At 47.4% G+C, this 13,840-nt stretch overlaps 4 protein-coding genes across 8 annotated transcripts in view; 2 read left to right on the top strand and 2 right to left on the bottom strand.

The window, feature by feature from the left end:
- LOC6575748 (protein cappuccino) overlaps positions 1-7,312 on the top strand; it is a 44,880-nt gene extending 37,568 nt beyond the window's left edge. For 3 of the 4 annotated variants that reach the window (XM_032729468.2, XM_032729469.2, XM_015164793.3), the window contains 4 exons: positions 4,898-5,624; positions 5,689-6,687; positions 6,753-7,053; positions 7,130-7,312. In XM_032729468.2, the coding sequence (XP_032585359.2) occupies positions 4,898-5,624; positions 5,689-6,687; positions 6,753-7,053; positions 7,130-7,229 (2,127 nt within the window). In that variant the 3' untranslated portion in view covers positions 7,230-7,312. Of the gene's footprint in view, positions 1-4,355; positions 4,550-4,897; positions 5,625-5,688; positions 6,688-6,752; positions 7,054-7,129 lie in introns of those variants that run through there. The other variant, XM_044008471.1, reaches the window with a different exon arrangement.
- On the top strand, positions 7,257-8,471 carry LOC6575747 (probable RNA-binding protein EIF1AD). The gene is made up of 2 exons (XM_002001716.4): positions 7,257-7,785; positions 7,852-8,471. Exons 1-2 carry the CDS (start codon positions 7,626-7,628, stop codon positions 8,178-8,180), a joined length of 489 nt encoding a protein of 162 aa, XP_002001752.1. The 5' UTR covers positions 7,257-7,625; the 3' UTR covers positions 8,181-8,471.
- Positions 8,195-11,931, bottom strand: LOC6575746 (centrosomal protein of 97 kDa). Of its 2 annotated transcripts, none has more exons than XM_015164790.3 (8): positions 11,798-11,931; positions 11,401-11,561; positions 10,844-11,310; positions 10,568-10,782; positions 10,094-10,360; positions 9,839-10,015; positions 9,334-9,754; positions 8,195-9,268 (listed from the first exon to the last, which is right to left on the bottom strand). In XM_015164790.3, the coding sequence occupies exons 1-8, from the start codon at positions 11,802-11,804 to the stop codon at positions 8,602-8,604; spliced, it is 2,382 nt and encodes a 793-aa protein (XP_015020276.1). In that variant the 5' UTR covers positions 11,805-11,931; the 3' UTR covers positions 8,195-8,601. The 2 variants fall into 2 exon arrangements, with proteins under 2 accessions (XP_015020276.1, XP_002001751.1); XM_002001715.4 differs by having other exon boundaries at positions 10,421-10,782; positions 11,798-11,930.
- A 202-nt stretch (positions 11,932-12,133) lies between these two features.
- Positions 12,134-13,182, bottom strand: LOC6575745. The gene has a single exon (XM_002001714.3). The coding sequence runs from the start codon at positions 13,097-13,099 to the stop codon at positions 12,254-12,256; it is 846 nt and encodes a 281-aa protein (XP_002001750.2). The 5' UTR covers positions 13,100-13,182; the 3' UTR covers positions 12,134-12,253.
- Positions 13,183-13,840: the final 658 nt, after the last annotated feature.

Raw genomic sequence — 13,840 nt, 5'->3', positions numbered from 1 at the left:
CTTAAAACTTGACTACAAAAATGAGCCGCAAAGTTGTGCCCGGAAATTAGCAATTCCATTGCCAGTGCAAATCGCAGTGCACTTTCATTTTAGCCTTTTGCCTAGCTCTACATGTCAGCTGCATCAGCAGCAGCAGCAGCAGCAGTAGCAGCTGCTCCTGCTGCTGCGGCACCCTCAACATCGTCCCACTACCCCCTCACCTGTCGCTCCAGCTGTGCCTCGTGCCCTGCCCCCAGTGCCGCCAGCCCCTGCCGCTGCTCCTGCCCTTCAGCTGGCGAGCCTGCAAGTGTCAGAACTTGTTAAAACTTTGCCGTCAACTTTTCAGCTCTCAATCTCTTCCGTCTCGCTCGCACTCTCTCTCTCTCTCTCTCTCTCTCTCTCTCTTGTCTTTTGACTGGCCAGCAGCACAGCGGAGTTTTCTAGCCTTTTTACACACTATTTAGGAAAAGAGAGCATATAGCCATTATTATATTGAATTTAAATCTTTAAGTAGATATATACAGATGCATAAGTAGCCTATAGAAACTGTAGAAAATCTATGTGATGTTATTTGTAGACTTAGGCAGACTAATAACTCCTCAAATCGAACATCATTTGCTACTAGTATAACAGCTCGTATAACAGTTCGTATAACACTTTGTATAACAGACTAATAACTCCTCAAATCGAACATCATTTGCCACTAGTATAACAGCTCGTATAACAGTTCGTATAACACTTTGTATAACATTAACCCAATATAATCATTTCAAGCAAATCGCAGTAGTGTTTAGCTAGTATAACAGTTCGTATAACAGATTGTTTAACACTTCGTGCAACATTTTAAACATCACCAGAAAGCTTTCAGCCAAACGGCAAAAATGCTTTAACAAAGTGACTAAGCTTTGCGAATAATACGATAACAGCTAACTATATAATTAGTAACATATAGATAAATGATCTATAAAAATGTCAAACGTCTATGATCTATATGCATTGGACGGATCAGTAAAATAATTTCCGGCCAAATAAATATTAAAACTAATGCAAAAGGCTAAAGCCTTAAAGGGATTAGGGGCGGATTAATCCTTGACTACTTATATATATCTATATATTTGAATATATCTGCCTTGCTCTAAAACTTTAGAGCTTCGCCATTTAGCAGCAATATCTCTCTCTCTCTCTCTCTCTTTCTCTGGAAACAGAGTATTCCGTCTATCACGAAGCTCAACCAAACAAAAATCAACAACTTTGAGTTCCTCTTGTTGCTCTGCTAAATTATGAAATCTAAAGAGTTGGCTGCCCTCGTGGCTAGGCGTGGGCAGGCGGAGGCGTTTTAGGGGCGTGTCCTGCAATTGCAGGACGCTAAGCGTGCGGCTGACTAATGGACTATGTAATACGTTTGCTTTTTTTGGCCGACGCTCAAAAGCTTTAATTGCTGGTTAACCGAAGGGACACGCCCACAGCTTGAAACGCCCACAGATGCAAAGAAAAAATGTCAAATGGAAAGAGAGAAGCAGAGAGAGGGGGAAGGGGGGAGAGGGAGAATTATACTAACAACTAATCAAGCACTCGTCCGTGTGCTTCAAAAATTAGTTTAGGCTAAAAACAAGGAAAAAGCAACAAAAGCAACAACAACCAGAAAAAGTTTTAGCCACAGCAGCTTAACCTCAAAATCCCTCAATGCAGTCTGAAGGGAGGGGGGGAGGCAGACGGACAACAGCGTTAAGTGATTTTCTATGTGATGATACTTGAGCTCCACAGATTATGATATCACGAATTTCCTTGCGCCGCATGTCCTGGCGTGTCCTGGCGTGTATCCCGGCGTGTCCAGTGTCCTGCGTGTCCGTTGTCAATGCGCGCGTCATCAAGTTTTTGGGCAACAGGCCAGAAACAGCTTCCCAGCTTAAGCTAGATTTTTGTTTAACTTCCTCTCTCCCTCTCTCTCACTCTCTTTGCCCCTTCTCTCTCTCTCTCTGTCTCTCTGCCCCTCGCCGTTGCAGCTCATTGAAAGTTTCGTGCGTTTTTATTACTTTGTGGCAAGTTCAGCGTTTATTATTCTTTTGTGTGTGTGGCGCATCGCCAAGTGGCACGAGGCACGAGGCACGAGGCAGGCGGCAACTTGAGCTACCCCTGCGGCACTTTTAAGCGCAGCCAAACGTAAATAGTTTGCATTACAGGGTATTAGCTGTGATGTGCTCCGCTTCAGGGAGCAACCAACTTGATAACTGATTAGAAAACTCATTTAGAGATTTGCCTGGGACTTTGCCTTTTGCTTGAGAGACTTCAGCATAAACATCGCATATTCAATTTAAAGCAAGCTTATGCATTTTTATGACAGCAGCCCATTTAGAAGGAGAATTTAGGGAAGAATTTATAGGTTTTTGGAAAGTGTATGCAGAAGGAGGCGTGGCAGAAGCCCGAGAGTATGTAATTATATTCCATTCTGAGGAAGACGATCTAATTTTATCTAGTCAAGTCCGTCTGTCCTACATCCGCATGCCCGTCCATCTGTCTAGCCCTACGTCCGTCTGCCCCTCTGTCCGATTGTTCATCAGACCGCCTCCTCCCTCCGCCTGCTTCTTCGTTTGTCCGTCTATCTATCTGTCCTTACGTCCGTCTACCCCTCTGTCCGTATATTCGTCCGTTTGTCTGCCCTTCGTCCGTCTGCTGGTTTGTTTGTCCATCTTTCTGTCTCTTCGTCTGTGTGATCCTCCGTACATCTGTCTGTCGCCGTCCATATCTCTCCCGTCGTCTGTCGCTCTATCCGTCTCCTGCTCGTTCGTTGGTCCGTCCATCTGTCTGGCTGTCTATTCCACCTGCCGTCATCCGCTATTCATCCGTCCGTCTGTCTGACCGTCTATTCATCCGTCAGTATATACCTGCGTACGTCCCTTTTTCCCCCTTCCGCGCAGCTCTCTGTCCGCCCGTTTCCCTATTTGCTCATCAGTCTATACGTTTATTCTCCGTTTGTCTAGCTGTCATCTGTCTGTCGATCCGTCCGTCTGTTTATTTGTCCGCCTATCCAACTCGCCAGCTTAACATTCCTATAGTTTCTCCAAATCTTCTTCAAGAGCATCAGAACTGAAGGTTTATCCTCCATTAAATCATATTTAAATTGTGTAAAAATAAAACAACATTTACCAGCAAAGCATCAACTCCTTCGAGTGCCGGCCAAGTCTGTGGCTGCGCAGCGTCGCACCAAACACTTGGCTTAATGCCACGAAATGCAATTAAAAATTGAAATTCAATTATGTGGCGTCATTTCACAGCCACACAAACACGCACACGCACACACTCACACACACACACACTCGTACAGCCACTCACACACTCAGTTGCACACAATCTCCGCTAATCATTCGGAGCTGATGGGGCAACCAATTGGGATGACGAATGCATGCAAAGTGCCGCAGCTGAAGCTGAACTTGCCCTTGCCTCTCTCTCTCTCTCTCTCTCTCTCTCTCCCTCTGTGGGCGCAGTGCCGTGGTCACGTTATCGCACTTGACGCCATTTGCTCAAGTGTTTGCACTTTGGCGGTGCCAAACAATTTGCATGCGGCTGTCGCATTTCAAGCCAATCCCCCATCCCCTCACCTAAGCCCAATCCCAGTCCAAATCCCAATCGCAATCCCTGTTCAACTTTGCTCGCTGCTTCAGGGCTCTCCAGAGCTCTCTTCGCTGCTGGCAACAATTCTAATCTCAAGCTAAAACCCAACTGAAAATCTCACGCATGACAATGCGAAATAGCTAAAAGATGCAAAAAGTGTAGCAATAAAACAGAGGCGAATGCATAACAAAACGATGTGAGGCAACAACGAATTTCGAATACGCTTTAATTCAATATTGAGAGCAGTTTGAAATGCAAGAAGATTCGTTAAAGCTCTTCTATTTTTAGGTAAAAATTTTCCAAATTCTTTTCTCTATATATATGATATTTTTGAATAAGCAATAATCAATGGATATTCAAAAAAAACTAAAATTGAATATACTTACACCACGAAAGGACAGAAAAACCAGATCTCATATATATGAATATGTCTTTTATCTATGTGTCTTCACAGTATTAGAATATTATATATTATTCTACAAAGATTTGATTATATTGTATTTCGCTCAATACAACTCGATATAAATATAATAATTAATATGAAATCATTTTTCAAAAAGTTACAAAATATTTTTCGTATGTTTATACTAAAATTCACAGAATTTTGTAAATTTTTAAATAGTCGAAACATTTTTCATTCACACATTTCTGGCTTTGGCTTTTACATTTTTATAACTTTTATAAATTTATTGCTTTGCCTGCAAAGCACGTCATGAAAAATCAAGAAATAATTATTTTATATATTTAAGAAAATCGACAAAAGATTTTATTTATATTTATTTATTAACGTATATCGAATCAGATTAAGACAAAGCTGCTTGCAAAACAGAAAGTATTAACGTTCTTGACAGCAAATTTTGTCAGCAAGATAAAGTATTTGCCAGCCAGTTGGCCGCCAGCTAGCCAGGCAAGGCCAAGCGACTCGAGCGAACTGAACTGCATTGCACAGTTATTTGAAAAGGTATAAAAACTGTCAACCTGTGGTCCCAACAGACCCAAGTGGGCGTAAGGCAGCGAAGGGGGTTTGTGGGGCGTGGGGCGTGGCAACACAATGACATGTGCACAAATTTTGAAGAGATGAGCTTTAGACACTTCAACACTGCAAATGTGTGTGACTAGGTTGGGGTAGCTGGCTTTTAAGCTCTTGAGAGGCAGATGAAAAAAGTAGAGAAAGAGAAAGAGAAGGAGAGAGAGAGAGGGAGCTGCACTCGAGCTGCAATTAGAAGTCAATGGGCTAATGCAAGATGATCTGCTTTTTGCCAGCTTTTTTACGCTTATTTATATTCTTTGTTTTTCTCTGTGTGCGCAGCCCTACGAGATGTACCAGTGGACGCATACGGAGCAGCCCACCACCTCGCTGCCGCTCACACCTGGCAAGCTGGACAAGGTGACCGCCTGGCCCTTCTCGAGCACACCCGCCGTGCAGAAGGGGCACTACGAGGGCAGCTCGGCGCAAACGGACAGCCAGAAGACGCTGCAGCAGATCCTGCGCAAGCGTCTGCTCAACTGCGCCACCCTGGCCGAGGTGCATGCGGTGGTCAACGAGCTGCTGAGCAGCGTCGATGAGCCGCCGCGGCGGCCCTCCAAGCGCTGCATCAACCTGACCGAGCTGCTCAATGCCAGCGAGGCGACCATCTACGAGTACAACAGGCCCGCGGAGAGCAAGAGCTATGCGGATGCGGGCAGCCAGACGGAGGAACTCACCTGTCAGGGCTCGTGCAAGTGTGGGGGAATCTCTGCAGGAGCAGCCACAGGTGCAACAGAAGCAACAGCAGCTGCACCACCACCACCGCCGCCTCCGCCACCACCTCCGCCTCCTCCTCTGCCTGGCAATGCAGGTGGCGCTGCGCCACCGCCACCGCCGCCTCCACCGCCAGGCAGTGCTGGTCCGCCTCCACCACCACCACCAGGTGCACCTTGCCCCGGCAATATGCCGCCTCCTCCTCCACCCTTAAGCACGTCCAAGTCGGGCTCCTCGCTGGCGCCTGCACCACTGCCAGATCCCGCCGAGGGAAATTGGTTCCTACGCACATGCGGTAAGTAGTCCAGCATACTCAACCGCCAAATGGAATCTCTAACTAACCCTTTAACCTTTTCCAGTTCAGCGCAAGAGCGCCGTCAATCCGCCCAAGCCGATGCGTCCGCTGTATTGGACGCGAATCGTTACCTCAGCTCCGCCCGTGCCGCGTCCTCCGTCGGTGGCCAATTCGACGGATAGTGCGGATAACAGCACTAGTTCGCCGGAGGATCTGCCAGTGCCAGCTGCTATGCCGCCAGTTCCTCCACCCTGCAAGGAGATATGGACGGAGATTGATGAGACGCCGCTGGACAATATAGACGAGTTTACGGAGCTCTTCTCGCGGCAAGCCATTGCGCCAGTCAGCAAGCCCAAGGAGCTGAAGCCGAAGCGTGAGAAGTCTATCAAGGTGCTCGACCCGAAGCGCTCGCGCAATGTGGGCATCTTCTCGAGAAGCCTGCACGTGCCCGCCAGTGAGATAGAGCACGCCATTTACCATGTGGACACGTCAGTGATTAGCCTGGAGACGTTGCAGCAGATCAGCTTCATGCGCGCCACGGATGAGGAGCTTCAGCGCATCCGGGAGGCCGATGGCGGCGATATACCACTCGATCATCCGGAGCAGTTCCTGCGCGACATATCGCTCATATCCATGGCCAGCGAGCGCATCTCGTGCATTGTCTTTCAGGCGGAGTTTGAGGAGTCTGTCACGCTGCTCGTGCGCAAGCTGGAGACGGTGTCCCAGCTCTCCCAGCAGCTGATCGAGAGCGAGGATCTCAAGCTGGTCTTTTCCATAATTTTAACGCTGGGCAACTATATGAACGGGGGCAATCGACAGCGCGGCCAGGCGGATGGCTTCAATCTGGACATTCTGGGCAAGCTCAAGGATGTCAAGTCCAAGGAATCGCACACGACCCTCCTGCATTTCATTGTGCGCACCTACATTGCTCAGCGACGCAAGGAGATGACCCTGCACGAGATAACTCTGCCCATACCCGAGCCCTCGGATGTGGAGCGAGCTGCCCAGCTGGACTTTGACGAGGTGCAGCAGCAAATCAACGATCTAAACAGAAAGCTAACGGGTGAGTTGAATACGGATTCCAGGAATATCTACTGCAACTAATTCGGAGTCTCCTGCTCCTTGCAGCTTGTAAACAGACTACGGCCTTGGTGCTGAGCGCATCCAGTGAACATCGCGAGCCTTTCAAGTCCAAAATGGAGGAGTTTACGGCCAGCGCCGAGAAGTCAGTTGCCAAGCTTCATCAGCTGATTCAGGAGTGCCGGGAACTCTTCCTGGAAACCATGCGCTTCTACCACTTCTCTCCCAAGGGCTGCACCCTGACCTTGTCTCAATGCACGCCCGACCAGTTCTTTGGTTATTGGACGAATTTCACCAATGATTTTAAGGATATATGGAAAAAAGAAATTACTATTCTCAAAAACGAAATGTAAGTTAATTACGACAAGACTGTGTGAGATACGCAGCTAACGGAATTCTTCATTTTCTTGTCTGTCTATTTTTAGTATCAAAAAGCCGAAGCAATTGGCGGTGGAAAATCGCCGCGATAGCTCCACTAGGGATCGCACTTCGTGCAAAGCTCGCGTGAGACGCAGCAAAAACTAGTTGTTAGTCCAAAATTAGCCGTACATTTCGTTTAAGCTTAACAATAAACAAATCAGAAAACTCCTCGCACCATTCAAAACTAAGCAACAACTATTCAATTTTAAATTTTACACACAATATGAGAAAATACCAAAAATACTAGCGCCAAAATTATAAGAAATTTTGCAACGCAGAAGCGCTAAAACGATAGCCGTTTGCTTAGTTATCTAAATTGAAGTTATCGCCGGCCGCCACAGCCGGTGCACAACGAGTCAACAATAACAGCAGCTAAGTTATCTAAATTGGAGTTATCGGGCGACCACCACCACCATCGCCAACACATTTTAACGCTCGACCAAATTGAGTAAACAAAAATCTGGCGCTCCGTAGAAGAAGAAATTCAACTATATTCCAAGCATGTCACATCCAAACACAACGCGGCGCAAACATGTGCTCAAGGAGATGATGGAGGACGACTACTCCCTGCCCACGGAACAGCAGCAGATCGTGCGTGTTGTCAGCAGCCGCGGCAACAATCTGCACGAGGTGGAATCGGCGACAGCAGAGAATTTTCTGGGTGAGATCAGGACTAACCATTTATAGATGTGCTCTTTGATGCTATTATCGATGATATCCCTCGCAGTCTCTATGCCCAACAAATTTCGCAAGAATGTGTGGGTAAAGCGCGGCGATTACATATTGGTCGAACCCATCGAGGAGGGCGACAAAGTAAAGGCGGAAATAAGCAAAATCCTAACTCCCGAGCACATCAAAGAATTCACAAAAGCTGGCATATGGCCGGAACGCTTTGCCAAGAAGCCGACGACGCCAAGCAGCAAAGCCGAACATTCCGGCGCTTCTGGTTCCGATAGCGATGATTCGCTGCCACCCAACACAAATCGACCCGCGAATATGGATGACGACGACGAGGAGGAGGAAACGGATACGGAGGAGAGCAGCGCCGAAGACTGAAGAATGAATTTGGATTATGCATTTGATTGTGCATTACAAAAAGTTTAGCTAATGTATATTTTATAACGAATTATTTTCCTCTCGCAATTGTTGTAACAACAAATTAAATTATGTACGTACATAAAAGATATAAAAAAGTGAGTAAGAAAACTAGTAACAAAAACTATGTGTATGAACGTAAAAAAAAGTATAAAATAAATTAAGGAAACTAGTAAACAAATAAATTGGTTTACTATACGTACGTACATAGGCCCAAAAAATAATAATAAAAAAGAAAATAATATACATAAATTGGTTGCTTTAATTGTTGTTACGTTTGCTGCGGCTGCGTCCACTGCGATGCTTGCAAAAAGCTAAAAAGCTAGAGATCTCTGTGCCCTATAAAGCGTGCGAAGTGGGTTGCTCTCCAGCAGTCCAACTCCTACTCCTGTGCATCACAAATTTCAATGTTCTCCTTCTGTTCCTCGTCCTCAGTCTCTTCCGGCTTTGTCGGCGGCTGATGCTGGTGCTGCTGCTGCGGTTGCGGTTGTGGCTGCGGCTGCACTGCATCATGCTTCGACTCCAGCGCCAATGTCGATGGCCGCGGCTTAGTAAACGGGAAATTGCTGAGATCCTCGAGCTGCGGCGTATGCACAGCAATCAAATCCGTTTGCGTGGAGCTCGTATCACGTGGCTCAAAGCTGGTATATTCGATGTCGTCGCTGTCGGAGCAGTTGCTTCTGTTGCTGACGTGCTTCTTCAGCGCATCCTGCGGCAAATTGCAGACCATGGTCAGGCAATTGACAATCGTGCCGATCGAGCTCTGCAGCTGTTGCACCTGATCGGTAAGCATTGTGCAACGCTTAGCCAGATCATTGACAACAGCGGCCGAGTTCTGATCGAGGCACACTTGTGACTGATTGCTGTTGCTGTTGTTGCTGCTGCTCGCATCCTCCGAGTTCGTGCAGTGCTCGCCGCCAGCCTTCGGGTCCACCTGCATGGTGGACACCTTCTTCCACAGCGCATTGATGGCCTGCATTTGCAGCTGTTGTATCTTGCGCTCGTTCTGCAGCTGCACCTTGGTCATTATCATGTCCTTGTTGAGTTTGCTATGGACAGACACAGAGAGAGATAGAGAGAGGGAGAATGTGTATATCGATATATCGATGCTTACTCGATGTATTCGTGCGTGCGCTGTTTGTGCAGCTTCTCGGCAATGTCCTTGGTTTTCTTGCGCGTGTGATAGCCCCGCCACATCTTCTGTATGGTCACAGCCGAGGACTCAGTCACGTGCTCTATCAGGCGATCGGCGCAGTTCAAGTTGTTGTCCAGCTGCTGTTGCTGCTGCGCCCGCTCAGCTGCCATTTTGCGTATGGTCCTTAGCTTCTCCACGTTGATGAGCTCGCCGTCCTCATCAGTGCTGAAGCCGCCGCCGTCAGTTATGCTGATTGAAGACGAATTCAGTTGCTGCTGCTGCTGCTGTTGTTGCTGTTGCTGTTGCTGCTGTACTCGTTCCGTCTTGCGGGGACTGCTTGTGGGGCTCTGCATGCGTCGCTGTTGTGGACTGCGCACGCGCGGCAAATTTAGTTTGTTGTCTGACATTGAGTACATGTTGAAATAGAAATTTGAAATACATTTGAATCGAGGAGAGAGAGAGAGAGAGAGCTAGACTCGTCTACCTTTGTTCTTGTTGCCTTTGCTCTTGTGCAGCTGCGCGTTGAGCGCTGTCACTGTGGCTCGCTGAGCAACGACGGCGGGACAGACATCGGGACTCATCAGGGTCTCCGGCACAGGCACCATTTTAGAGGCAGCAGCCAATGGCCCGCCGACAGGCGTTTGACCCACATACGCTTGCTCTGCAATGCAATGGGAGAGGAGCAACAATTAGAGCTGGACGTGATTGGGAGTGCGAGGTGCGAGGTGCGAGGTACTACCATTGTAGGGATTCGGCGTTATGTTGCGAGGCGTTGACTCTGTCGAGTTGTAGGTCTTGGTGGTCACGCTGCTGGACATGCCGGACAGGCTGGCCAGCGAGTAGTTGTCGCCCTCATTGCGGATGTTCTCTATCAGCGAGGTGCTCATCTGCAGCGAGTGATGGCTCGAGATGCCGTTGTCGCTGCTGATGCTGTTGTTGCAGCTGTTGCCATGGTAGCTGTTCGCCATGGACTCCGGCGAGCCTTGGCGTCCGCTCAAACGGGAAACTATGGGGGGTACATCAATTACAAATTAGTTAACAAATGGAATATTTATCAAGAGCTCACAGCGCGGTGACTGGATGCGACTTGTAGGCTTCTTGCGATGCGACGAGGGCGATGTGCTAGCCGAACTCGCATTTGCATTGTCCATTATTTCCTCCTGCAGCTGACGCTGATGATGCTGCGCTTTGCTTAAGATCAAGCGCAACTTACGATCGTTTTCCTTCTCCAGTGCCTTGCCCACCAGTGGGCAGGCCGAGCTTAGGTATTTGGCCAGAGCAGCCTGCTCGCCCACACGGAACTGACGACCTCGTCCCTGACTGTAGAGCCACTCAGCCTTGAGGCTCTCAATGGGATCCACCACGTAGCCATCGATGTATTTCAGACTCATGCACCAGTTCAGCACAAAGGGACGGTAATCAAAGCCGCTGCGGAGGAAGGACATACAATTGTATGATCACAGCTGAGACCCTTCCAAGCTTTACTTACTCCGTGCTATTCGCTCCCATTGTCATGATCACACAAGGATTCTCAGTTATGGAGATGCTCAGCAGATTCGACAGATGCGACAGCGTGCAAATCTCATTGAGATCGTTTATGTTATTCTTCGCCAGGTTCAAGGTTTCCAGAGAGACGGGCAAGTACTTGTCGCACTGTCGCAGATGGGTCAGGCGATTGCCCTGCAAATGGAGTTCGCGCAAGGAGCGAAGGTAGGACATATCCGATATGCTGCCAATGCTGTTGTCTGCCAGATTCAAGTATTCCAGATTCACATTCGTATTGAGATGCTCGATGGTCTTGATGTTGTTGCCCTCCAGATTGAGCACACGCAGATGAACGCATTCCTTCAGGCCCTCAATCGAGAGTATTCCATTGAAGGAGAGGTTCAGCTCGCGTAGGCAATGGAGTCGACAGACGCCATACATGCGCAGCAATTGATTTTTGGCCAGCGACAGCTGAAAAGGTTAAAGGACATTCATTAGAAATTCATTCATGAGAATATTGACATTTTGTATATTTGTATTATTTATTATCTATATCGTCACCGTTTCGATCTTGAGATACGAATCAATGTTGTCGATTTTCTGCAGCTCATTCTCGTCCAATATCAGCTTGCGTATATTCTGGGCATCGTCCTGTTTTGGCACCTTCTTCAGCTGCTGCTTGGATAGGTCTAGCGTCTGCTTTTCGCTGCAGCTCTCGTCGCCTGCAAAAGAGAGGAGAGAGAGGAGAGCAGTGTGACCAGGGGCGTGTAAACACTGATGAAGTCATCGTCTGTGCAATGGCAGGTGTTGAGGCTGAGGGTGGCGCCGTGCCCACCCTCAAAAGTAGACTGCGAATTGCAATGCACGCCGATAGACAAACCCGTCTCAAGCGCCAATTGCAGCAGCCGCAGCAAGCAAACGTTAATTAGCCAACTGAACAGCTCTAATAGCAACTTACCACTCATTTTGTAACAGCCAAATTCCTGCACTTCCCAACTAATTTGTGAATGGAGTTAATTTGGCAGCATTCGATGGCGTCCACTACGAAAAATCAATGTTTGGGAATGCGAGCGCCTCCCTCCTTTTGAAACCAGGGCTGCGTGCTGATACTAAATAACATTACCACTGTTATTAACAGCGCGCTGTTTTAATAGCAATGTAAATAATGCAATTTCAGTTACAAATTTTGTATATTTTACCCAAAAGTTGAGAAAACTAATTTTTTAAGCTGACAGACAACTGTGATAGCCAGTGTGACTCATTATCGATAAACGATTGCAACACTAATTTTGCGTACATTTATCCAACTATCAGAGCTGGTCACACTGTTATCGTGTGAATGGCGCTATATTTTGAAAACTCTCGTTTGTGTGCTTTTATACAAATCATTAGAAAATATATATGAAACAATAAACTAAAATGTATTCTTTGGCTTTTTCTTCGATATGTTTGGCCCAAACGCAGACTCTACAGATCTGTAGACCTCGCCCACCATGCACGGCACGCGTTCCAGATCTTCCATTAGCTTCATTTCCTCCTGCAGATTGTTAAGATACATGCGCTGCACACGTCGCATCATGGGCGCAATGACCTTGGAGCTGACTATGTCCTCGACAGAGAAATCGAAATTATGATTATCCGCAGGAGCGGGCATCGGTACAGAATTATCTTTTGACACACTTTTAGGAATTTTGAACTTTTCCTCATCCTCGACCGGAGCACAGTCGGTTTCTTCCGACAAGCCAAGTGAGGGTAGCAACATTATCTTGCTAATCGACTTCTCCATTCGCTCCTGCATCTCAATCTCCGACTGCACCACAGAGCGCAAGTTCTCGCCACTCTTGGTAGTAATCACAGTTCTGGCCGATTTCGAGGATGGGCTATCTGTGGCCCCATATTTGGCATTGAACTGAGCTGTGGCTAGTCTGCAACGTTCGCGTGTCGACTCCAGCATGGAAGTCGAAGTCTTTAGCTTCCTTGGCGAGTGATCTGGGGGAATGGAGAGCAGCTGCTCGCTGTGATCGCTATGATCGCTGTGAGTATACGCCGAATCCTTGCCAAACTTTGAGTTCTTATACAGCAAACAGTCTCCGTCGGCGCCCTGGCGATCCGGCTTGTCTTCCGAAGGCAACGAAGGCAGGCGATAGGCGCCTCTGGACTGAGGCACATAGTCCGCATTGAAAAATGACTTCGACTTCTCGTACCGTGGTCGAGGTTCAATCTTCGATCTGTTCTGAGCTCGATTCACAAGAGTTTCCATTATCGGATGTTGCTGATGCTGATGCTGATGCTGATATTGATTCGACTGATGCTGATGATGACGCTGTTGATGTTGATGCTGATGCTGATGCTGACGGTGCTGGCGCTGCTGCTGCTGCTGCTGCTGCTGTTCTTTCTGTAGTTGCTGCTGTTGCTCTTTCTGTAGCTGTTGCTCTTTCTGCAACTGTTGTTGCTGCTTCAGCTGTAGTAGCTGCTGCTGCTGTTGCTGCTGCTGTTGCTGTTGCTGTTGCTGTTGCTCTTTCTGTAGCTGCTTCTGTTTCTGCTGACTGTGACGTAAACAAGTCTGAGTTGCCTTTTGCAGCAGCTCCTTGGGTCGAGCCGCCTTCTGCTTGACCTGCATTGATTCCTTCTGATTGCACACAGCATAATGATCCAATTGCTTCCTGAATTTTTGCTCATTGATTTGAGTTGTTGTAGTCTAGCAGATAAAGAGGAAGCATTAGAAATTGTCGCCAATTAAGCGAGTCGTAGCTAACCGTCGGGTTGGCCGTGTAGTTGTGGTAGGTCTTATGGTACTTATTATAGGAATCCATTTCTCCCAGAGTATATCAATCTCTCCGGAAATATATATGCTTGTTTTATAAGGAGACCCGTTCAATTTAGCAGTTGAAGTGTGAATTGAAACGGAGCTTGAAACTTAAAACATATACAAAACTTCAAGGCACACCATATACAAAAAAAAAAAAATAAATAAATAAATAAAGGAAATATAGAGGAAAAT

The sequence above is a fragment of the Drosophila mojavensis genome, unplaced genomic scaffold, assembly GCF_018153725.1.
Source record: "Drosophila mojavensis isolate 15081-1352.22 unplaced genomic scaffold, ASM1815372v1 contig_36, whole genome shotgun sequence".
Classification (NCBI taxonomy): Eukaryota; Metazoa; Arthropoda; class Insecta; order Diptera; family Drosophilidae; genus Drosophila; species Drosophila mojavensis.
Note: the sequence above shows the minus strand (reverse complement) of the source record. Positions and strands in the feature narration are given on the sequence as shown.

Excerpts from the sequence above, each read along its gene's own strand:
- LOC6575746 (XM_002001715.4), bottom strand. Across the intron at positions 10,783-10,843 it reads ATGGGAGCGAATAGCACGGA|CGGCTTTGATTACCGTCCCT; the intron begins GTAAGTAAAGCT and ends CTTCCTCCGCAG. Across the intron at positions 9,269-9,333 it reads CGCACGCACGAATACATCGA|CAAACTCAACAAGGACATGA; the intron begins GTAAGCATCGAT and ends GTCTGTCCATAG.
- LOC6575747 (XM_002001716.4), top strand. The coding sequence starts at position 7,626 with ATGTCACATCCAAACACAACGCGGCGCAAACATGTGCTCAAGGAGATG. Across the intron at positions 7,786-7,851 it reads GACAGCAGAGAATTTTCTGG|TCTCTATGCCCAACAAATTT; the intron begins GTGAGATCAGGA and ends TATCCCTCGCAG.
- LOC6575745 (XM_002001714.3), bottom strand. The coding sequence starts at position 13,099 with ATGGAAACTCTTGTGAATCGAGCTCAGAACAGATCGAAGATTGAACCT.